This window comes from Cebidichthys violaceus, unplaced genomic scaffold (genome assembly GCF_023349555.1).
Source record: "Cebidichthys violaceus isolate CVI_PGR_0920_01 unplaced genomic scaffold, fCebVio1.0.p SCAF_1, whole genome shotgun sequence".
Classification (NCBI taxonomy): domain Eukaryota; kingdom Metazoa; phylum Chordata; class Actinopteri; order Perciformes; family Stichaeidae; genus Cebidichthys; species Cebidichthys violaceus.
The window spans coordinates 11,007,002-11,031,725 of NW_027176262.1; the positions used below are offsets into that span (position 1 = coordinate 11,007,002).

Below are 24,724 nucleotides of genomic sequence, written 5' to 3' on the forward strand. Positions count from 1 at the left end.
TCTTCGCTTCTTTGCCACTTCTTCCTCTCTCTGCGTGTACTGGATGTGGTGATCTGCTGCTCAAAGCCTAATGTGACCTGTTGATGTAGCTCCGCTGCATGTGAACCTGCACCAGACGCAGAGCTGTCGGAGCAATCTTATTTTTACAAATCTTAAATATTGGATCCTATCAAAGGCCAATTGGTTTGAATTGTGAGGGGAGAAAGTAGTTGGACATTTTTGAGGAGATGCGCTTATTTGCTCTCTTGTTGAGCGAGCTGAGAATATCGATACGACACTAATGTACGACTGAATATTAAGCCAGTTAGCTTAGCATAAATATTAGAATCTAGGACTAAAGAAATTCTTAGAAACGACTAACCGTGATACGACTAAGCACCACTTTGAATCTTGTTCACCAGAGACGTCATTCGGCATTAATAAGCATTAAAAATGGATTTATCAAAACTAATCGATACCTAAAATACATCGTAGTTGACTAAGACCAAAAATGACAGATTAGTCAACTAAGAAGCTATGAAGAAGGGGAAGCTAGTCTGGCTCTTTGCAACAAAATCTTCATACCACTCATGTTAAAATGAATAATTAACACATATATTGTTCGTTTATCCATCCAAAAAAACGTGTAAAAACAACATGCCGTTTTATGTGCTGGAATATTTCTCAACCGGTAACTTGCTGGCTGCTTTTTGTTTTTTAGTTCAGCAAAAATTTTAAATCTTGAATGGAATTTGTGAACACAAATTATTTTTTTAGAAAGTAGTGAATTTAGAATTTCCCCAGTAAAATACAAATGTATCGCACAAGCATCACTCATCTCTTCTCTCAGCAAGAAAGCAGAGAAGCGTACTTCCCAAAATATCAAACTGTTCCTCTCGCATTGCTGTGGCCTTGGTCGACTGGCCCGATGAGTTCAGACAGCTCTGTTGGTTGGTTGTAGAACGGCTGGTTTCGTTGTGTGTGGTGCTATTTGAAGGAGGTCTACCTCCTCCTCTGTAAATGCAATGGGATTGTGGCAGACTAGGACGTCCCAAAGGAGAAAACCTCTCTTTCAGGAAATATAAATCATGTCTCCCTTTGGTGTGTGCCCCCCTTACAAAGGTCTTTTTTTTTCTACCAGCTGTTTCCTCTGTCCTAACTTCTGAGGCAGAGACTTTGGGCGAGAGAAACAGCTAATTTTGTAGTACAATTTGGCATGAATAACGAAGATGCCTATGTGTTAAATGTTCTAGCTGAAGCCAAAAATGGAGACGTTTGTCAGTACAATCTGGTTTATCTTGAGAAATCAGCCTCCTTTTGTTGTTCATAATGACGCTAGTCTCCTCAGGGACACACTATGACATGCCAGACCATAAAATGTAAATTAAAACATATTCCCTTCCTCAATTTTACTCAAGGAGGTTGTTAATGAAAGGTCAGGATGATGTGTGTTCTGTTTCTTTTGTAAGAATCTGTGTGAAATTAGATACAACACAGCTGCTGGAGTTGTGGGCAAGTCTGTGCCCCGATGAAGAAAAATCCCCCTTTTCCCCATTCGCAGGTCCCAAACAATCCCTGTTCTGCTCTGGTCTGGTGTGAGAAACGACCTACAGACAGGTTCTGACTATCTGTGGGTCGTTTCCACCAGTCCTCTATAACCTGCCTGTGAACCACATCCGAGGGCTTCTGACTGCACAACCAGCTCCTACAGGAGAGCTCATGATGTTTTCGCCACTAAGGTCTCACTCTTCACTCAGCAAACTGTTAACAATATACCTGGATGTCATTTATTGTTTGCGATATAATAAAAGAAGAAAAAACATCTGCATTTGTATTGTTGGTTGTTATTATACTGAAGGTGAAATATAGATAGATACTTTATTAATCCCGCAAGGGGACATTTTTTTGCTACAGCAGCATTTATGGTAAAGCAATAAAAAGAACAGTAAAAAATATTAAATATAAAAATTTAAAATGCAAATATAAAAATGCACAATACATACAATAAAATAAAAAATATTAAATATAAAAATACAAAAATGCAAATATAACAATGCACAATATATACAATGAAATATAATATTAAAATGAACTACAATAGTGCAAAGATTTAAACAAAGATTTATTTTAAACAATAGTATATTGGGGCAAAGTTAAGCAAAATTTCCCACCAGTGAGTTCCAGTTTATTTGAAGTGCGCCCCATAATAATATTATTAGTAAGTGTTGACAGAGGGATTCATTTTATTGTATTTTTAAAATGCAATAGGATCACAAGATATTTACGCTCTGCATTTATCATAAAAGTGTTCATGTAAAAGAAAGGTGCAATCAAAGCGTATATATGGGAATAAAATGAAAACAAATGAAAAAACAAGAACAGCAAAGGAAGAAGCAGAAATAAACATTTTTGCAAGTTGCAAGAAAAAAAAGTGAAATAATAATTCACAGATAAAGAGACAGATTTAAGTAGTTTATGATGTTGAAAAACAGTCAAATTACTTTTGTAAAAGAAAGGACTGAATCATTAACTTTAATTTTCTCAAAAAAGGTTCAGTTGATAACTAATACTTTTTTTCCTCTTAGATGTTTGCTTATATTTATCTAAACATTCAGAATTAAAGTAACATAAAATAGAAGCAACAAATTAAAGTAAAATAAAGTTACACAGTAAAATAAGATACAATACAATTAAATGAAGTAAAGTGAAGTAAAATTATCTGACACTGTTAACCGTTTTTTTTAAATGACGTCATCACGCATTGGCGTAGAGCGGTGACGTCTCAAACATCCCGGAAGAGAGTCACAGAACAACGTTTGGTCAACGTGATCTTTTCTACTCAGTGGTTTAGTCCAACAAAGTTACCACCAGTCGGAAAATAACAACAGGCTCCAGCACAACACGACAATAAAAGGTAGGCGGGCACAAATACTGGCTACATATTAGCGTCCATGTTTAAATGTTCTGTCGGTGCTCTTATCAGTCTGCTCTTTATATTTAGTTGTTGCCTGTTGTTGCTGTAGGTTCACCCTCTCCCTCCCTTTAAATCAGTGCTGTGGTCATGGCTCTGAATAAGTCCATGCATCCCCGGAACCGTTACAAAGACAAACCGCCGGACTTCGCTTACCTGGCCTCAAAATACCCAGACTTCCAGGAGCACGTGCACACCAGTCTTGCTGGACGACCTGTGTGAGTACCTGTGTGTGTGTGTGTGTGTGTGTGTGTGTGTGTGTGTTTGTTTCGTATTTTATTAAAGAAGTCTGTAGGTTATCATATTTTTCATCCCTGATCTCAAATCTCAAACTATTGTCATAAGTTCAATTGGTGTATGGGAGATAGCCACAAAGCAGTTATTTTTATTCATTTTAGTTTTATTGCATAAACACTCTATATCGCCTGTCCACATCCTCATCTTTGATTTTGCGTCTTTGTATTGACTAAAATGAAAGAAACCTGTTTTGGTTGCTGGAAAGCATGTTTGTTACTTTGCATCTGTTGTTTTTTCCCCTCTAAGAAGATTTCAGTGACAGAAATGTCCAAATTATGAGTATGTGGATAGTGTGTTACATAATGCGATGGTCCTGGGTCGAGCAAAGGCCATAAGTTGGTGGAAAAAACATGTCAGGAAGGCTCATTCCTGTTTTAGCATGCCTTTGAGCAAGTCTATAGGGAAAATTGTTCGTTTCATACTGTAATAACTTATGACTGGTTTCAGACTTTCGCAAGGGATGCACTGATCTGATACACCAACTTGGTATCAGGGCAGATACTGACCTTTCAAGCTGATTGGGTATCCGCCATGACATGATCGACCCTCATTATTACCGTCATTGTTTGGTCTTTTCGTCTTTGGTCCGTGTCACTATAAAATTCGGTGTTTCCACTTTCAGATTCAGTCATTCTGTCATAGCCGACCGCCACGTTTCAGCATCACAGCGACCAATGGCCTCATTTCTATGAGCTCCATGCACACTGAGCCATACAGATTTTAAATATGGAGAAAACTATGACGTTGAGGTATCGGAATTGATGTTGGGTAGTGAAAAATAGTGGATCGAAGCATCCCTAATGATTTAGACTGGGAAATTCCTCAGAGCTCAGATATATCTACAATATTTTAACCCTACACAACCAACTCTGTTGGTTTATGAATGGCACATTATCAGCCAACACCATTGGCAGACCTCACTCATGCTCTTGTGGCTGAATGGAAACAAATTCCTGCAGCCAGCTCCTGAATTCTTGTGCAAAGCCTGAAACCAGAAGAGGGGAGACTAGTGTTAGCAGCATATTAATGTCTATAGTTATGGAAGGAAATGTTCTTGATTATCATACATTATCCACATGTTTTTAGCCATTTTGTGAGCATACTGAAGTACAGAACCACCTTTTCACCAGTGAGCCAGAGTGGAGCCCTGAGGATCTCATACAGCTGCTGACCCAGCTGACTCAGTCTGGTCTTTACTGATTCAGCTTCTGGCAACAGCAGGAGGACGATAGGCTGGACACATGATTAATGGAACCAACATCAAAACTTTTTTTTCTTTTCCATTTCACTCCATCCTCTGATTGCCGCTCTCTTTATTCATTAGAGGGACTTCACAAAGTATGTGTGAGTGACGGTTTAAAGTGAACTCCAATTGTAACAATAGGTTGGTGTGTCAATCAAAAACTGTGTGAGACCAAAAACCCAGTGAGATGTCACCATGTGAGAAAGTCCAGGCAGGAGAACAAAGGAAGAGTATGTCTGGTGGGATTAGTGGTGACTTCAAACAATGTCCGCTCATGATTGCTGCTGCTGTGGGAAAGAAACTGGAACTAGATTCAATTTAAACTAATAAAACAAAAAACACGTAGATGAGTATTTAAACCTGAGACAACAACCTAGATTGGGTAGATGGATGAATCACAGAGGCTTTTATTTTTTTGTAAATAAGTAATTTCTTTCTTTGCATGTTTTCCAATGCAGGTAAAGCACAGGTGTAACCCTGTCTATTACTGAGACGTCGTTAATGTTATCACTTACACCTGTGCTACTTACATCTGCCGTTTATTACAACATCGAGTACAGTTAGCAGTATTTCTCCAGTAATCAGAGTTTTATCTGGAAACAAATAGATTGAGTCATATTTTGTATGAATATGTTAATTACCAAACCATATAAAAAAGTATTTAGAATTTATCCGAGGATGTCGGGGAAGTGATTCTAACATTACCTGTGCTTGTCAGTGTTTTTAAAGTGAGTCTCTGCTGCTTGTCCTAATTTATTTTTTCTTCAGCCGTGTCAAACTACTTTTGCCTCTTCTGTTGTTCGGGATGTTTTGTTACAACTTGTGTTTCCGATTTTAAAAGTTTTATTTTAGCAATAATGTGTCTCTTTTGCCAAGAATCTATAACTGTCGAGCACGGAAAGTTAGCATCAATTCTTTCCTCATATAAATACTAATTCTGCTATTTATTTGAGGACGTTTTTATACAAACTGTGTTCTTGTGCAGATTATTGGTGTTATAAATAGGTTTTTGGTATCGGCATTGCAACTCAGGTGCTACAATGGCACTGGTAATACTCAGTCTTATTTACTTTAGTTGAAAACACACCCAAAATAGCAGTTACGATTTATCTTGGTTGAGTTAGTCGAGTCTTTTAAGCGAGACCTGTCAGCTTGTCTTTTTATAAATTTAGTTTTTGTTCAGTTGATACAAATGTCTGTCAAAACAAAGCAAAATCCCAACGATTGTAAAAGCTGACAGTTATTGTGCGACTTGTTTCGGAGGTCTGCTGTTCCTCTGTCAGCACGGAGACGCTCTCCTCCCTCTTTGTTTGGGTTTTTCTGAAACGGGGGTACCTCGTCTGCTCAGTGAGGTAATCACTTATTATTGTCTGTTATGCAGATGAATGCTGACATGGTGTCACTGCAGCGAGTCTGAACATCTGTGTGTGAACGTGAACATATCGGTGTGTGGGCGGATCCTTTGTGGTTGTGAGGTGGCCAGTCAATCATCTTACGGCGGGCCGAGCATGTGCATGTGTGGGCACGCTGGAAAAACCTTGCCTGGATGTCCGTCTGTGACAGGTGTTAATTATCACTTTGTAGTGTCTCTGTCAGTCTGTGGCTCACAGACAGACAGACAGACAGACAGACAGACAATGGGCTGGTAGTGTTGGGCTGGACAACCAACGTGGAACTTTAGACTATTGGGGAAGTAGACGACTAGACAGAAGTTATGTGCTGCTTTTTTTTTTGTCGACAACAAGGAAATGTGAAATGACAATGTAATTAAACATTGGTTGTTCACAGTAAAGCAGACTGTAGGTCTGGGCGTTTCAGCATCACAGCGACCAATGGCCTCATTTCTATGAGCTCCATACACACTGAGCCATACAGATTTTAAATATGGAGAAAACTATGACGTTGAGGTATCGGAATTGATGTTTGGTAGTGAAAAATGGTGCTATCTATAAATCACATAAAGACATATATCACATATACGGTATCATGTTTTCTGGTAATAACAGTCTATATGAAATAACCACATGGTAAAGCCTATTTTTGTATAATACTATGTGTATTAAATACTTGTCAAATGAAAAGTACAAAGTAACTTTAGTGCAAAATGAACATAACCTTTTCAAATATTTCTAGCCAAACACTTGCTATGTTTACGTGCATGCACTCAAATACAGAGTAATCGGATTAAGACAAAAGTTTGGACGTGGATGTCCGTACAAAATGTCACGACAATCCATCTAAAGGTTGTTGATGGATTGTCATCCCAACATTCCCGGAGCCAACAAGGCAAAAAAAAAAATGTTTTGGGAGTGTTTGAAACATGCTTTTACAACGCTACGAAACATGCAAAACATGTTTAATGTCCATTAGTTGAAAAGAGGTCTGCCTCCTCTTCCTTTAAACAAATAGGTACAGTAGCATATTGCACACTGATCAGACATTGACTCAGGCTGGAGTCAGATGAACGGATATCCAGGATTGGTGTCTCCCTTCGTGTGGTACCAGCTCTCGTTAACTGCAGAAATTTGGCCCCCCCCCCCATTTCCCCGTCTGCTATTCCATCAGTTGAGGGATTAGTGTGGTTTTGTATTTCCCAATGAATTCATCTACTGGGTTTTTAAGTATTTAATCGGTGAGTTAGGGATGAGAGTAATCTTGGGGAGACACTCATTCAATCCTCGGAGGAGAATTGTCTCCCTTCATTTAGGGAGCGTCGGTGTGGAGGACTGATAGCGGCGGGCCGAGTCGAGCTCAGGCCAGAGGCAGCAGGAGGAGAAATATGGGGGATGTGATTGTGATTTAAGTGAGCAATAGATACAATTAAAAAAATTCTGAATTTTGGTTTGTTTCAGTTTTTGTGGAAGGGGGGGGGCGCTCAGATCAGCCAGTTAGAGGGGTGGGACTAGGAGGCATGATTGGGTATTAAAAATGCAACAGCCTGAGTGACATTTAATTCCGTTGTCATATTTTGTATCGGATAAGAGACGTTCATCTGTTTAAGGATTTTCGCTTCCTTAAATAATGAAATGTTCAATTTTCACACCAGTTTTGCGTTCAGAGAATTATTATTTAACATGTTGGCAATAGAAGAGAAATTAATAACTTTGACCTCTGATGCCACATTTTCACTTGATAAATCAGCAGCACTGGAAAGCCCAGCAGTTATTACCATGCAGATACATTTTACTATCTGGGCATTTACATATTTCACCTACTGAATCTGCTGTGAAGAGGCCGTCAGCAGCTCTGTGACTGTGGTGCCGTGCCCTTTGATATCCAGGCACAACCATCACTGTACTCCAAATCATTGATCTGAAAAAAACAGTTAATCATGAATCATAATTTGGGGCCACAGGTTTTCTGGTAAGCATCTCCAATAAGCTTTCTTTAGCTGACGTGAACATATGAGATCCCATTAAATAAACACAAGTGATTAGTTGTTGGCTAATGAGTAAACTTCACCACAAAACCTAAACACAAGATATTTTTCTTTTGCATCTGTCTCTTTTATCACTAAGATTCAACTTCCAATCACATCTATTGCTTTTTGTTTCCACAATCTTTACTCCAACACGGTGGGCTTGTCTGATATACTGAAATCATCTTCTATATTGTTGGAAATGAGAAAGATAAATGGAGACTGTTAAATGCTATTTTCAAGTGTTTATTTATATTTGTTTGTGTTTTATTTTTTACTCCATTCGCATATCTGCAGAATTGCAAAAATACCACAAAATGAGCTCAGAGATATTCAAAGTCTAGCTCTAAATGTGTTTTAAGTGATGCGTTCATTTCTGCTCTTGTGAGAGAAAAAACAAAACTCCTGACGTGAGAGAAGTTCTGCTAATCAGCATAAAATGTTGTTTGCCACCTGAGATGTCTGTCTGTCTGTCTGTCTGTCTGTCTGTCTGTCTGTCTCTCTGTCTGTCTCCCCCCCCCCCCCCGGTCTAATGATGTCGTCTTCTTCTTCTCCTCCTCCTTCACACCTGGTCCGACTGTTTACCTGTGAGCTGGAGTAGAGTAGCTTTAACTAACTTACAATCGTCGTCGTCTCATCACTGCTTTCCCATCTAGATGTTTGTCCCTCGCTGCGTCCCATCCGCCACATTTTATGTCGTAAGCACGCAGCGCTGCACCTCCGTAGATCGCGGGCACTCTCCCGCTCCGTCTGTTGCAGCCATTGCTCCAGCGTGGCCGGATTTGCGTGCTCTCCTCATCTGTTCAGTAGGTGGGGTTGCCATGGAGACGCGGCATTTGCATCGGCTGCTGATGGGAGTGATCGGTCTGCATCACACACACACACACACACACACACACACACACACACACACACACACACACACACTCATCAGGGACTAAATATAGAGGGCTGGCCTGAGCAGCTTCCCTCTCTGAATATTGATCCTGATCTAATGATGCCTCAGAGGAGAAATGAAAGAGAGCAGAATATCTGGGAGAGACTAAGCTTTCATTTTGGGGAAGAGTAAGCGTGATGCTGATGTATCACTTCTCCCTCATTAGCTCGATTCCTCAACTAAGCTCAGGCTTTTGAAAAGGGCAACATTTCTTCACTGGTTCGTCTTTTGTAAATGTGAAAGGAGAGCCAGGTGTTGGTTTTCCTCCCGGAGGTCACTGATTAAACTGGACCATTAACCTAATATGTTGATTAGGTGAAGAGACACGGGGTAAGATTGATGTCTCACATCTGAAGCGTCGTTTGTCTTTGTTATCACTCCTGAATGAAGATGCAGAGTTAAGTGACCAGAGTCACCTCGGCAGCTTTTGCACCCAGACATTGTTTTTTTGTTTGTTTTTTAAATACATATTTTTAGGGCCTTTTATGCCTTCATTACTCAGCCGACAGTAGAGAGATTATACACATTGCGGCCCACGATCAACACCTCAAACGAGGCCCCCTGTGTCTTCTGTTGCTTTCACATTTGTAGTTCAGTTCAGTTGGTCTAAAGGAATAAAACGATGAGTAGGACATAAACCCAACACAGATCTCACTGGCACCTGAAGCCACACAGCACTGCTATCAGTCTAAACACTTAAAGGTTCTGTGTGTTGTACCCGGACACCTGCTCAAAAGAAATAGGGGTCAGTGTTTTATCTCTACTACTGGGTCCATACGATCTAAATTTACAGTCATCAGTTATTAAAAAAATTATTATTAACCATTCCACAAAACTGCTGAAACAGCGTCGGCCTATAGTTCGTTAGTAGCATTTAGCATTTTGGTCATCAAGTTGAGCTAGAAGATGGGAAAAATGTAAATTTGGATTCAATTTTGTGTGTTGTGAAATATCACCAAAGAGGAGCTGAATACTGAGAGATAAACATTTCAGCTGTTTATGTGTAATTGATTTGTGGAAAGAAATGAAAACAAAATCAGATGCCGGCTGCTTTGTATCTCAGAGGTATAATCTCTATGAGCCGTAGATATTATTTTTTGCTCACTGGTGAGGTGCCAGACGCTGCACATCACCAGGATGTGTCTAATTACATCTGCCGAGGTGCGAAAAGCGCTCAGCGAAGCTTTAATTATACATATCGCGCCCACTCGTTCTGTCTGCCCGCTTGTGTGACAGCCGAAATCCTTAAACATGTCGAGAGAAAGAGACGGGAGAGCAGAGCGAGTGGGACTGAGCACTGGGAGCAAAAAGTGGGAGGTCTTTGTCATTGTCATTAGCAAGGGATTGTTGAATTGATGGGCTGCTTATCTCCCGTGTGTGTGTGTGTGTGTGTGTGTGTGTGTGTGTGTGTGTGTGTGTGTGTGTGTGTGTGTGTGTGTGTGTGTGTGTGTGTGTGTGTGTGTGTGTGTGTGTGTGTGTGTGTGTGTGTGTGTGTGTGGTAATAAGGTTCAGGCTGGAGGAGCAGAGGGTTAATGAAGTGCAGTATTAAGAGCAGTTTGGTAAATTGATGGCAGGTCGCCTCATTGATAAAACAAAAGGATCAGCGTGTTACAAAATTGAAATCATCCTTAAAGGGAAATTGTGGTTTTATTCAAAATTGGTTTTATTCTTGAAGCTTTGGTCACCGTTTCTATCAGTAATAATGACTATCAGGTTAACATTAACCAAATGTATTTGGAGGAGAAAACAAAGGTGAACAATAGAATTATTATCCAAACTGTCAGTTCTAAACTTCAATCTCCATGGTTGGAAATGTTATACACTTTTTTTAGATAATGCTACCTCACTTTGAGATATTTAAACATGGGTTTGTTTTTACACACCTTTTATTTAACAAAATAAGACAAAAATCTTGAAAGTTAAATGTTGTCTAAAACACAAACAACTGTACAAGAAACTTAATAAAATAGTGGTTTAGATAAAATGTAAATAAATTGTGGATACAGTCATAACAGTTGAAGTAAAAGCCAAAACTACAAAAATTAGACCCAAGTTTAAAAAAACATCAACTGAGTTTTCCTTTGTTTCATTGAGCCATGCTTGTTGCTCCTCTAGTGTGAACTTCAAAGAGCCGGAGGCGGTGCGAGCGCTGACCTGCACCCTGCTGAAGGAGGACTTTGGTCTGACCATCGACATCCCTCTGGAGCGCCTCATCCCCACCGTCCCCCTCCGCCTCAACTACATCCACTGGGTGGAGGACCTCATCGACAGCCAGAAACAGCCGCGCAGAGGCATCGACATTGGTACCACCCCCGCTCTTTGTCTCATGTTCTCCCCATCCTTTACAGTGTGCGATTGTTTAACGTTGGTCATCATCCTGGTGAGGATGCTCCACATACATCAAGCTGACTTTTCCTGTAACTGAGAGCTACAAATTCCAAATAACCCTGTGTTTGTTCACGTGAGTGTCCCCCAGTTAGTTTACATTTGGGACCCCTGCTCTTGTTTGTTCTGGATGTGGCTTCCAGCGGCTCAGAGTGGCACACAGAATGTCAGTTGGTGCCTCCAGCTGGTACACGTGAGCCCAGTCGTTCCCAGTGTTCAGCAGCCAAATCCTCACCCACATGTCACAGCGTGTTTGCCGTTCTGTCAGTCAGAGAAAAGGGTGTGTGTGTGTGTGTGTGTGTGTGTGTGTGTTCGTGTGTGTGTGTGTGTGTGTGTGTGTGTGTGTGTGTGTGTGTGTGTGTGTGTGTGTGGGGTCTTTAGGACCTCAGGTCACTGATTGATGACCCTGCATCTTTCTGTAAGCAGATTGAAGCTGTCCGCTCCCTGATGGATCACCACTGTGTGTGTCCTTTACTACTCTGTGCCACTTATCTGAGTCTGGACTGACTTGTGCGGCTGTGTTCAATATTGTCATATGTGGAGGATTTAATAACAGCTGCTGGAACTGACATTTATTGTCTGTTATAATGTCTTTACCGTGTACTTTAAACAACATATTTCCATATTAGCCAATGAAACTCATAACCATTCATCTTCCTAATGAACACACATCCTCAAGCTGCCGTGTGTGTGCGTGCGTGCGTGCGTGCGTGCGTGTGTGTGTGTTTCTCTCTCTCTCAGGCACTGGTGCATCTTGTATCTACCCCTTACTTGGAGCCACAATGAACGGCTGGTACTTTCTGGCCACAGAGGTGGACGACATCTGTTTTGACTACGCAACGAAAAACGTTGAGCAGAACAGCATGTCTGACCTCATTAAAGGTAAATGTGGTCCACTCACGAACGATGAATCTCAAGACATTAAACTGCTGCATTTCAACCGCAGCCTTTCAGTGTAGTGTTTGTACATTCGCTCACCTAGTGTGTCTTTAAGGAAGACTACATAACTTTGGCTGAACTGTGCCCTCTGTGGCTACAAGTAACAAGTTATGGGATGATGGTAAATGCCAAAATGTAGAATAACAAACAGAATAGTCATGTTAGCAATATCTATCTAAAGTTTGCTGACTGCTGCTGATTAGCCACCATAAGCTACTGGTCGTGCCAGACCAAGAAAAGCTGTAGCAGCTGTCTTATTGTGAAAATTTCTTCCTAACTTAGAGTCACTGTCAGATCGAAGGCCACAGATTTGGACTTTTTTTAAATTAATTTGATGAAGAGCTAAAACATTGAACGTACAAATCCCTGCCTCATCTCTGCGTGCTTACACTGTCCTAGTTGTCAAAGTCCCTCAGAAGACTCTCCTGATGGACGCCTTGAAAGAAGAGACAGAAATAGTGTACGACTTCTGCATGTGCAACCCTCCTTTTTTTGCCAATCAGCTTGAAGCAAAGGTGAGCGTTTCCCTTCTTCAACTTTAACATTTTACTGGTGTCTTGTCCTGAACATTCAAATTCAAAATGGATAGACTTCTTTGAGAGTAAACAAACACTGCACTTGTTCACTGTGTTTGTTTACACGATAGTAACAGGCTTCTAATAGGATTTCATCTTAATCTCTGTCTGTCTTGTTGCTCTCTCCAGGGGGTAAACTCCAGGAACTCACGGCGACCTCCACCCAGCTCGGTAAACACAGGCGGAGTGACGGAGATCATGGCGGAGGGTGGGGAACTTGAGTTTGTAAAGAGGATCATTCATGACAGCCTGCAGCTCAAGAAACGCTTGCGGTGAGATAAAGAGCCGGACACTGACCTTCAAAATCCAACCTGACTCAAACATGATTTCCTCCCGTATAGGTGTTGGTGTATTTTATATTGTATGTCAGATCACATTTAAACCACAGCTACATATCACACAGCTACAGATCTGAAGTGGCAGATGGATGAACAAGAGCACTGCACTTTGGTTCTCTTTGGAGAGGTTTTAATGGCTGCTGAGAGCACCAGTGAAGAGGAGACACCAAGAGGTGAAATGTGCAGATGGGTCGATGCACATTAATGGAGCCGTCACCCACTCTTGGTTTAATGATTCTGGCACAAGCTCACCCATGTACTGTATCCGGGAGACCACAGGGAACAGCTGTGTTTGGGTGGGTGGGTGGGTGGGTGGGGGTGTCTCCAGCGGCCGTCGCTTTACCCTCCCCCGTTCCCAGGGCTGTCACTGGTGCAGCAGAGTGAGACACGGATAGAGGGAGCTGCAGAGTGGCGCTATTAAAGCTGATTAGACACGCCACACCTGCTTGGCCTCCTACAGGGAAGAACTGTTTGTGTGTGTTTTTGCATAATGCGTCACTGGAAAGACGAGCGCTCCTGAGAGGGACCCAGCTGAACACCTGCCTGCTCCTGTGTGGCTCTATGTTGCACTCGTGTAGCCAGCATTTTTTAACAGGTTTGATGCTCAGGCCAAACCAACCGGAGCCGGCCTGTCACTCCCAAGTGCATGCTGGGACACCCGAGCCGCCAGGTGTCCATGGAAACCCTGTCAGCTTCACCGATTGGTCCTTTGAGACATCCTCACCACTCGCACCCTGCTCCTCTTCCCCTCTTCTTTCCACTACAGTGTAATTAGTGTCAGATCAGGGCTTACTTCCCAGTATAACACACATCCAAAACCCCAGTAAAAAATGAGGTGATACTCTTCATTTATCATGCCATTGATATGAAAATTGCCATCTCTGCTCATAAGATTGTAATCATACATGCTTCAACAGAGAATAGAGAATAGAGAATATGGAAGCCAATGCAGCTGCACACTCTAGGATGTTTGACAAGCTGCCGGTGGAGGAGGGAAGCCGGTGGCTGCTCCGGGTCCCCCCCCCCCCACTGTGTCGAAAAGTGGGGAACATCTGTGAATATTAGAGCTGTTCAATATTTCATTTTGTCAACTGAGGCTGACATGTTGTTCTCTCCTCCCACTTCACCCCCTCCGGGCATCTTCAAACCTCCCAAACCTGATTACAAATCATCGTCCTCTCCGTCAATCACAAGTCAAAACTGTTTTTAAGATGTGATTTCATCTGCAGTCGCTGGGCATGACTGTAACTTTGTACCTTTTGGTACATTCAGAAACATAACTATTTACAAGGGCTGAGGTTTGATCACAAGTCAGATTTCCTTCAACCCAAAAGGAAAAAAAGGAATGCAATATCCTGCACTGCTATACATTCATATAAATCTATACTTGTGTAAATTGATGTTATTAATGTGCCAACCGTTCCTAAAATCACATTTATGTCCCTTGATGTATGTTCATCTTAACCATAGAGAACACAGTCATTTATCTTTGATTGTTTTGTCCATAAAATGTCAGCACTTACCTGAGCCCAAGGTGACATCTTAAGCTTAAGATATTCAATAATCAATAATATGGGACTTAGAACCTCGTCTTATTCTCACATTTCACTGGCTTTTTGCCTGGAATTCTTACTATGAAAAATGATTATTAATTTTCTTTTGTTTGACTTGCTCACTAAAAAACAACAACATAGATTAAATTAAATGTTACCCAGAAATCATGCAGAGGAGGCAGGAATACTTTTTCAGCAAATATTTAGCCAGAAAGGGACTTATTATTCATTCTCAGACATATCACTAATTTATTGCTGGGGCCGCACCTTTTGAAAGCAACTCAGATTAGTCAACATTTCGATTAACTGGCATAGTTGGAATAGAAAGGACCTATGAAAGTGAACAAAACAAATATTTTTGTCCCCAGTAGAACTGAAGATTAGAGTTTGTAGGATATATGCATGCTTAATCTATTTATTCGTCACATTTTATGTGTATTTTACGTTTTATTTCCTAAACTGTGCCGATTTAAATAAAGATAATTAGCTTTAAACAATGTCTAGTGAAGACTAAACAAACCGTGACCAGGTTTGTCTTCCTGCTAGTCTGACTTGCTGGTGTGTTTATCTTTCCTCCATCTTCCTCGGCTGGACTCTACTCTTATTGATCAAGACCAACTTTGCGTCTGTATTGTACAGCAGAGATTATTGATCAGGCCTCCACCAAGGGACAACTTCAAAACAGCTTTTCCTCCACTCTGGACTGCACACACACACACACACACACACACACACACACACACACACACACACACTTCTGTGTTTGAGCTGCTCCCCAAACTTCACCTCGGCTTGTTTGATCTCTGCTTGACAGTTCATGCCCGCGAACGCAGCGACACACAGCTGGTTGATATGGATTCTTCTTTCTGCAGGTGGTACAGCTGCATGTTGGGGAAAAAATGTAGCTTGGCACCTTTGAAAGAGGAGCTGAGGAAGCAAGGGGTGAGTACCAACCGAGGCAAACGCACAAATACATCTGCATCCTCTGCGATCGATGAGTTACGAAGCATCCACAGCTTTTGATCTCTGCTTGCTCATGCAAGAAGGTGCCCCTTCTGTGCAGGCTTTGATAATGGCTTGTTAAAACAATCTTCGCCTTCTGAAGCCACAACAGTCTTTGGGGAATTTGTATTGCTGTTAGAAGCAGACTGTTGTCGCCATCAGAGCAGCAGAAAACAGAGTGAAATATATAAGTCATCAGCTCTTTCTAATTTGCCCACTAAGCTGTGTCACAAACAAGCCGTGAAGGAGCTGATTTCTGTTCGCGCTGCATGACTGAGTCACACGCCGCTCTGTAGATAACGTGTATTAGCGTCATTAGCCTAACTAATAGCCCAGCACATGACTCCTGACTGCTGCCGGCATCTGGTCCTGTGCCAGTCACTTCCCTCACATGCTTGTAAGAAAAAGCTCCGCCTGCCAGCCCTCAAAGCTCCTCCAGAGGTTTTCGGGGTTCTGTCGCTGCTCATCAGAGTGAGTGCAGCTTTGGCTAACGTCCAGAGAGGAGACTGTTGCCTCTTCTTAAAGTGTGTGTGAACAGAAACCCGGCCTAGTTAATATGCTAATGCTTTTATCACCCAGTACTCTATCTTCTCTTCAGTGTCTCCTCATCGCTCATGTTTTTTTAATTTAGCAAATGTGTATGTCTCAAATACAGAGCTCTTTGATCTTTATCTTCATGACCCTCCTCCACCTCATATTTACTGAAGCAGTCCTGAGAGACACTTAAAGTTCTCTGTTAGCACAAGAGGTTTTCACACCACATGTGAGTGTTTTTCCCATCATGGATCTTTATTTTCTCACCCACTACAAGAGATGTGGAGCCAGAAGTCACAGCAGGAAAAATATTTTCAAGGATGAAGCGTCATAGTGTCACATTCTCGGTCTGTTGAAAATGATTTGGTTATGTAGAGCTACTTTCCATTTTATCACTTACTGTACAAACTCTAAAAGTTCAGCCTACTAGTTCAGTTTAATGATGGACCAAAGTTTGGTGTTGTTTTTAATACATTCTCAAGACCTTATAATATAAAACAATCATATAATTTAAACCAGAAACTAATATATAATTACTGGTAGAAGAGGGGAATTGGATTTCTCTGCTATAATGTCATATAATGATATAAAATTATTTTCATCACTTTGCAAACGTGGACACTCAAGCATTGTTGCTGTTTAAGTAATGTGTTCATTATGAATTGATCTGCTGCATGCAGCAAGCGGCAACATGCTGATCTCATCTAATCATGCCTCTTATTTTGTCCTCAGGTACCTAAAGTAACACACACAGAGTTCTGCCAGGGACGGACAATGCGATGGGCGCTGGCTTGGAGTTTCTATGATGATGTGATTGTTCCGGCAAGTCTGAGCTCATTTTGTTTCTGCTTATTGCACAATTAACACTCAACAAATTGTCTTGTGGTCATTGTAGCTGGATAATGAAATTCAGTACCAATATACATCGATGATACCAAGAAATAGACTTCATTTGGTTCCATATTTCAATACACTTGAAAGTAATCTCAACAGTGTCGGCCATTTTGCTTCTTGAACTGGATATTTCCGAAAACCCCAAAGCCTCCTCCTCAATTATGTACCACCTCCATCCTCTCACCCCTCTCCACACTGATCCTCTTTCCCCTCAGCTTCGTTCCATTAGAAGCACTTAACTCCTCCTCCTCTGGGAATATGTTTATGCGCTTTTTTAACATGCTGTATCCAGGCAACAGTTGCCAGGGCAGGACTGTGTGCATACACACCATACCGTTGTCCTGTCTGGCCAGTGAGAGAGCAGGGACAGTAAAGAAGCCACAACGGCTAAATAGTAATGTCGGAGTGACGACAGATTAGAGATGAAGGAAGGTGGAGGTGGTCAGCAGAGGCTGTGTGACGACAACTGTGTGTGTTTTGTTGGACTCGTCTCTGTTTTGGCCTTTTCAGCATAAAAGCAGTTGTGCAGAATGATTGGCCTACTTTTTCTCCTGAAACCCTCCTCCTCCACTTCAACGCATATCCACCGTCATTTACACTGGAGAGCTGCTCACCATCACTACAGCCCAGACCCCTCGCGTGTGTGTGTGTGTGTGTGTGTGTGTGTGTGTGTGTGTGTGTGTGTGTGTGTGTGTGTGTGTGTGTGTGTGTGTGTGTGTGTGTGTGTGTGTGTGTGTGTGTGTGTGTGTGTGTGTGTGTGTGTGTGTGTGTGTGTGTGTGCATGACAGTAGTTTCTGCATGTGTAATTCCTTGTATGGTCGGCTGCCCAATCCTGCCTGCATGCGTGTGTTCCTATGGACGTCTGGTATGTATGTGCATGGGGGGTGCTCATTAAAGTTACATATAGGCTATAACATATGTGACATGCATGCCAACGTGACCTACTTTACCCTCTTTTTACCAGGTCAGCCTGCAAACTACTATTACACCTTTACTCTATATTCCTCAGTCACCACACCGGTGACAGATTGTCTTTAAAGTGAAATAAACCAATCTGAATCTCTGGATTCACAAGGTTGACTTATATCTCGCATCCAGGAAGTCATCCTCAAAACAGAGCTGGGTACAAATGGACTGAAGCTGCTTTAAAGGGGAACTCCACCAATTTCACACATCGACGTGTGTTAACAGGTCTTTGGGAGTACTACTGCATATGCCAGTGAAGTGGTATAAAGCACAATGTGCCTACAGACGGAGATCTGTGGAGACAACAAGTATGAAAATTAAAAAATAAATTGTTAGAAAGAAGACCTCTAGCCTGTTTAAGGCTACATTAGCCACTACTAGCATTACATATCCAAATCTCTGTCTTAACTGTCTGGAGTTGAGTTGCATTGTAGGTAATGTAGATATTGTGTTTAACAAGGAAGAAGAATGTGTGGAATAAAAGAGAACGATATCTCTGGTTCTGTTGAAACGATTTTGATTCCATCGTGAGTCGGATGTAATGGAGATCAATTTCTAAATCGATAGAGCATTCTTTAAAATCAATATCTTGTTAGAGCTTTCATACTGATGTCTGTCTCTTCCTTGTACAGCCTCCCCAGTATACTGTCCCAGAGTATATAGTTGTTGAGTACTTTGCTTTTGATCTGGGGTGTTTTAAAGAAATACAACATTGAATTCTACTTTTTAAAGGCAGAATAATATAAGATCTTCTCATTACTAAGAGCCAAAGATGCAGAGGATGGATTAATTGGACTGAAGGAAAACGAGATGTAGATAAAGAAATCCAGTGAAAACAAACAAAGGGAGAGAGACTGGATGGTGAGATTAGAGCGCATGTAGTCAGAGTAGATGACGAAGCCCGGTTTTATCTGAGCCTCGAGGTGTGTTGTTGCTCATACAGGCCTCTGGCAAGACAGGGTTCAGGAAGGTCCAGAGTTCAGGAGTCCACTCGGGGGGTTTTGGGACTTTACAAGAGGGAACTGGGGGGGGGGGGGGGGGGGGGGGGAGTTTGATTTACAATGTTTGCGTGTGTGTGTGTGTGCGCACACACACAATATGGATGATTGAATGACATATCTAGAGAGAACAGCTCTTATTGGACTTGTAGGCTTTTACTAGCCTAGTTTTTTAAATTAGGCCAGACTTTTATTGTGGGGTTGTCATTTACCCATATTTTGTGTGTGAGAGAGAGAGAGACCATGCAGTGAGGTGAGAGTGTGTAAGTAGGATTAATAATGGAGTGAAAGAGCAGCAGAATCAGAAGTGGATGTGATTCTGTGGAGGTTTCATGTCTAATTGTACACATGTGGGTTTCATGCTCTTTGTCTGTGAGGCTGTCTCTGTGTGTGTGTGTGTGTGTGTGTGTGTGTGTGTGTGTGTGTGTGTGTGTGTGTGTGTGTGTGTGTGTGTGTTCATACACTAATGTATTGGTGCAAGAATCTGTGTCAAGGATGCTGCGTACAAAGAGGAGGGTTTTGGTTGATGGATTTTATTGATTTCCTTGTACAATGAGCTGCAGGGCTTGCAGAGTGTGGAGGAAAAAGGGAGAAGAGACGTCTGAGAAACAATAAGAAATAAAAGAAGCAGCACATTAATTCAATACGTCCATCCCTTCTAAACATGCATTATTTCAACAAAAATATATACACGATCAAGATTGAACAACCTGTTATTGTGAGTGAAGATGTAGCCCTCAATGAAAACTAAGCAGATGCAGGAATGTAAATGTATTTATTATACTTAATTTCAGATTTCTCTGTTATTCTTAAGAGCATTTAGAGAAAGAAAACAAATATATATCACATACTATAATTAAGAAGAAGAGCTATAATTAAGAAGAAGAGCCCTGAAAGTAATCAAAAGTTTCCTGAGATCAGTGCAGCAGTGTGAAGGTCACAGTCTGCTCCTTCCCTCAGCTGTTTGTAGGTCAGTCGGCCATTCTGTCTGCTCTGTCACAGTAGAGTGCCCCCCCCCCCCCCCCCCCCCCCCCCCCCACCCCCCACCCCCACCCCGGGCTGTCTCCCCAATTTCTGTCAGCCTGCAGTGACTCACCAGTGCAGCTCTGACTTATTTGCTGCAGTGGACGTGAAGGGTATGATCGCTGCAGAGCGTTTAATTCACATTCGGTTCGGTAATGACCTCCACCGCCATCACAGCATGACATGAGAGGGGATTAGAAATAAGGAACAAGTGTTTCAGGAGCAGCTTCAGGAAGTACAGGGGCTCGTGGGGTTTGAGCGCCCTCCTGTGGTGTGTAACAAACAGCCGTCTTCTGTTTGACCACCGATTCACATCACAGCTAAAGGTATCAGGAATTGTTTTGTAGATGATCTATAGGATATTGGAAGAAGTTCTGGATGCTTCCTCATAAATGCCTAATTGTGAATAAGGTTATGTGTGCTTAAAAATGTTTCATAGATATTACTCCTCCAATCCCTACATGCAGAAATTTATAAAAAATGACAACAAACACTGCTCCTTCTTTGATGAATATCCAGAAACTGTTTTGTTCTCACAGCAAGAAATACTAGAAAGACACTCACAGATTTGTCATAAGTCATATCTTTAAAGACTTATTATTATTGTTATTATTATTATTATTATCATTATAGACACGTTATAGGAAAATGTTTGGTTCTTCCTAACCTCCCCCCAAAGAAATGTAATAATAAAAACCTTATTTTCTTGTTTTCCTGAAAGACTACATTCTAATTTGATGACCAGAAAGACTATCAAGACACTTAATATTTGTATGTTTAAAAATGTTTTGTATAGTAAGATATACCACTGGCTTCTTTTGTTTGATAAAAGACAAAAGTTAGTGGAGATTATGGGATGGTTTTCCTTCTGTCCGCCACTGATGTATATCTCTCACTGAGCAAACGACAGTCGTTCATTGTTGATTACATTTTTACAAGTTAAAACAGAAAGTAATAAAAGTAAAGGATGTGAAACTGTTCTCAAAAGATTAGACAAAAAAAATGTGTTGAACGTCTCACAGTTAGAGTTCATATATCGTTCCTGTAGTCTGTGGAGCTAAAATCATAACAATGTGGTTACCTGACTGAGTTGATGATTGAGTCCTACTTTTCACAGATATCACAGGTGAGATATCTGACATGTATGAATTTGTTGAAAGATTTTGTTTTAATTGCAATCAATTGTCTAATTGTTCAAGCATGTTACCTTGGGGCAAAAGCCTTTGTATCTCTGTGCCAAGAAGATGCAATGCAGCTTGCACTTTGTGCAAAGCACTGCCCTCTGTTGGTTCTGGAGGTAGTTAAAGCTACAAGGAGTGAGTGGAATCCGATGGCGATGACGAGCATTAAATAAAACTAGATAGAAATAGCCGATCTTCTCTCTGATAGTCTGGTCTACTTGTATATACTTATACATATTGAGGCATCAAGGTTAAAAGTTCCTCACAGAAACATTTAAGGATACAAATACACAGACTGTGGTCTCTGAGTTTCTCGAGCAATCGAGTCACGGTGCCTTAATATGTCACTTAAAAACACAGAAGAGCTTAAGAACTGAATAAATAATATAACAGACTAGATTAAAGAAAAGACTGTAGTAAAGTTTAAAATGTGCAGCTAAAATATATCTAAAGTATGAGATGAATGAGGTGGGGAAAATACAAATACATAAGCATACATTTTGGTCAGAACATGAAGAGTGTAAATATTTTCAAGTTAAAGGGGCAGTACTACAGTGATATCTAATCTTCTGAAATACTGTGTTTTTCTGGCTGGAACAAAAATTCCTCTTTATTGTCATTTGTATTTTTGATTGATATAGAATGAATATTTTCTTGCATATTTCAGAATGTGCGTATCATTGCAAAATAGTCCTGTTGACTGTGGTACCACAGGTATCAGCAGCCCTGTCTCTCTTTTAGAGTACATCCACATTACTCCGTTTTCGTTTGGAAACGCATATGTTTTGCTACGGTTACACTGAGCGTCCACACTACGCCGGTGTTTTGGAGCACCGTAAACGGAGTAATGTGGATGTAGCCTTAGACCAAACCTTTTGAAACTAGTTAGATTTGTGTCCATTGTTTTGTGTTTTGCATGTCAAGGCACAGAATAGACTGTTAAAGACTCCTTACTTATCTTCTCTTGTTCTTTCTCCCTTTCGTCTCAGTCTCCTCCCAGTAAGAAGCGTAAGCTGGAGAAGGTGAAGAAGCCGCTGTCGTTCACGCTTCCAGAGGCGGGACTGAAGGAGCTGCAGGCCAAAGCCTCGGCTACAGGCGGTGCTGCCCGCGGCCCCGTGGAGAGCATCGCTGCTCTGCTGATGAAAACACTCAGTGACCTGCGGGTAAGCTTCAGGGCGGTACTGCCACAGTTAGAAGAGGAACACGTAATACAAGGTTAAGTTTGAGCCTCTCTAAAGTTAATGAAACCTGCCTCCAGATCAGCCAATAGCAAAATACAATCTGTGTCTGTCTCTGACACACTTACCCCCCTGATATTGTGTGACACTTTAAATTAGTTCCCGTGGCGAATACAAACTCAATAAATAGTTGCATCTGGTAAATCTGCAGAGGTGGAATTGGGTGCTTTTGACAGGACTGACACATCTACTACATCATACATCTCCAGTAAACATCATCATTAGTCAGATTGTCTTCATGTGTCTCTGCAGGTGCTGCACAAGTGTGTCCCGTGCAGAAAGCAGGAGCAGAGCCTCTTTCTAACAGCCGTGGAGAACACCTGGATCCACGGACGACAGAAGCGGCGCGAAGGGTCGCGTCACTTGCGAGAGCTTCCCAGAGCGCCTCACTGTGCTGGAATCAGCTCTCAAACCACTCTGGCTGCTGCTGCAACAACAACAACCACCACAGCATCTCAGAACCAGTCTGCCTCCACACAAAACAGCAACAGCCAAGATGAGAGCGCTCCAAGCAAAAGTACGTCTGCACAAAAGCCAGCTGGTCAGCAGATTGAAAATGGCGCCTCTTCAAATGAGACGAGGGAAGATGTAACACGTGACCCGACAGCAGAACAGAAAGAGGTCTCAGAGAACGTCCCAGGTGAAGATGTGGACATGATGTCTTCTACCTGCACAGACGCAGGGCAGGAAACAGTCCCACAGGAAACGGTCCCACAGGAAACACCTGCTGCAGCAGGGGAGCCGCCCTCTAAGAGACCCCTGAGCCCGGCTGCAGTCCAGCACTTCCTGTTTAAGTGTCTGCTGAACGTGATGCTCGAGGAGAGCGATGTGGTGATTGAGATGCACTGGGTAGAAGGTCAGAGCAAAGACCTGATGAACCAACTGTGCACGTACCTGAAGAACACCCTGTTACGGTCTGTCGCTAAGCCCTAAAGGAGCAGAAATATTATCTTTATTGATTATTGACTTCTGGAGATATATATTCCAGTTGATAATCAGTAGTTTACACAATGTCCTTGTACTTGGTCAGTTTACCTTTTCAGGTAGTACATACTGATGTTTTGTGCTCTGATTTTTTTAAACATTTGCAATAAATGTTAATTTTTCTAACATGTTTTCTAATTCGTTGTGCATCTTTTATACACACAGTATTTTTTATGATGCAGTACATTTAAATGGCCACTAGAGCACAGTGTTTTCTTTTCTTTTAAAAGGGACTATATTCCTATCATGATCTTTTGTATTAAGATTAAATCCTTTTATTGCTTTATGAGAAGTTTACTTGGTGAATAGCTTTGGAAGTTGATCCCAATATTTCTTGACAGCCTTAAAACACAGATTCAGGATGTTCCTGGAGCCTCTCAGTCCTTCCTGTGCCTGGAGAACCTTTAGTATTGTGGTCCACTATTATTACTCTGTTGTAGTGAACATACTTCCTGACCAGAGCTGAGTGAATAACAGGAAAAGACAACGAAATATCCAGGGCCATTGTGAGTTGCAAGCAAAAATCTAGTTCCTACTTGTACTACATGTCCCTCGATTATACCAGGACTTTGACTTTGTGTGTGTGAGTGTGTGAGAGAGAAAGTCAATAGTCTGGCTATTCCTGGGCCATTTCGGGCTGATGTAATAAGAGTAATTACATTAATAAATCAACCAGAGCTGAAATAATAGATTTGTCTTTCAAGTCATTAATCACAGAAAAAGGCCAAACATTTGCTGGCTCCAGTGCCTCAAATTTGCTTTTGTTGTTTTAGTTTTAATCTTTTCACAGCATTGTACATTGACTATCTTCAGATTTTGGACTTTTTGATTGGACAAAAAAAGTAATTTGGGGATGTTTATTTATGTAAATCTACATTTTTATATATTTGTATTCCCAGACCAAATACTGTAAATCTGATTGTTTTAGACCATCATATATTTTATAATATCAATGAAGTTGCAGTTATTCCCTTAATAGGTTGCCCTATGGTGAGAGAAATACTCAAACATTTACTTAAGTAAAAGTAGCAATACCACAGTGTAGAAATATTCAGTTACAAGTGACAGTAAAAGTACAAAAGTATTGGCATCAAAATATACTGCAAAACTAAAAGTGCCCATTTCAGAGTTATGTAATATATTATTTGATAGTAATCAACCCATTAATGTAACCATAATATATTTGTTAATTATATTTAACATTATCAATCTCAATCTGCAAAGTGACTAAAGTTATCAAATGAATATAGTGGAGTAAAAAGTACAATA

General features: G+C 41.2%; 1 protein-coding gene across 2 annotated transcripts; it reads left to right on the forward strand.

The window, feature by feature from the left end:
* The first annotated feature begins 2,769 nt into the window (after positions 1-2,769).
* mettl16 (methyltransferase 16, N6-methyladenosine) lies at positions 2,770-23,585 on the forward strand. 2 transcript variants are annotated; one of them, XM_068710359.1, is made up of 10 exons: positions 2,770-2,893; positions 3,003-3,168; positions 10,961-11,148; positions 11,972-12,112; positions 12,569-12,684; positions 12,874-13,016; positions 15,508-15,577; positions 16,904-16,993; positions 22,223-22,396; positions 22,724-23,585. In XM_068710359.1, exons 2-10 carry the CDS (start codon positions 3,041-3,043, stop codon positions 23,402-23,404), a joined length of 1,731 nt encoding a protein of 576 aa, XP_068566460.1. In that variant the 5' UTR covers positions 2,770-2,893; positions 3,003-3,040; the 3' UTR covers positions 23,405-23,585. The 2 variants fall into 2 exon arrangements, with proteins under 2 accessions (XP_068566460.1, XP_068566455.1); XM_068710354.1 differs by having other exon boundaries at positions 3,031-3,168.
* Positions 23,586-24,724: the final 1,139 nt, after the last annotated feature.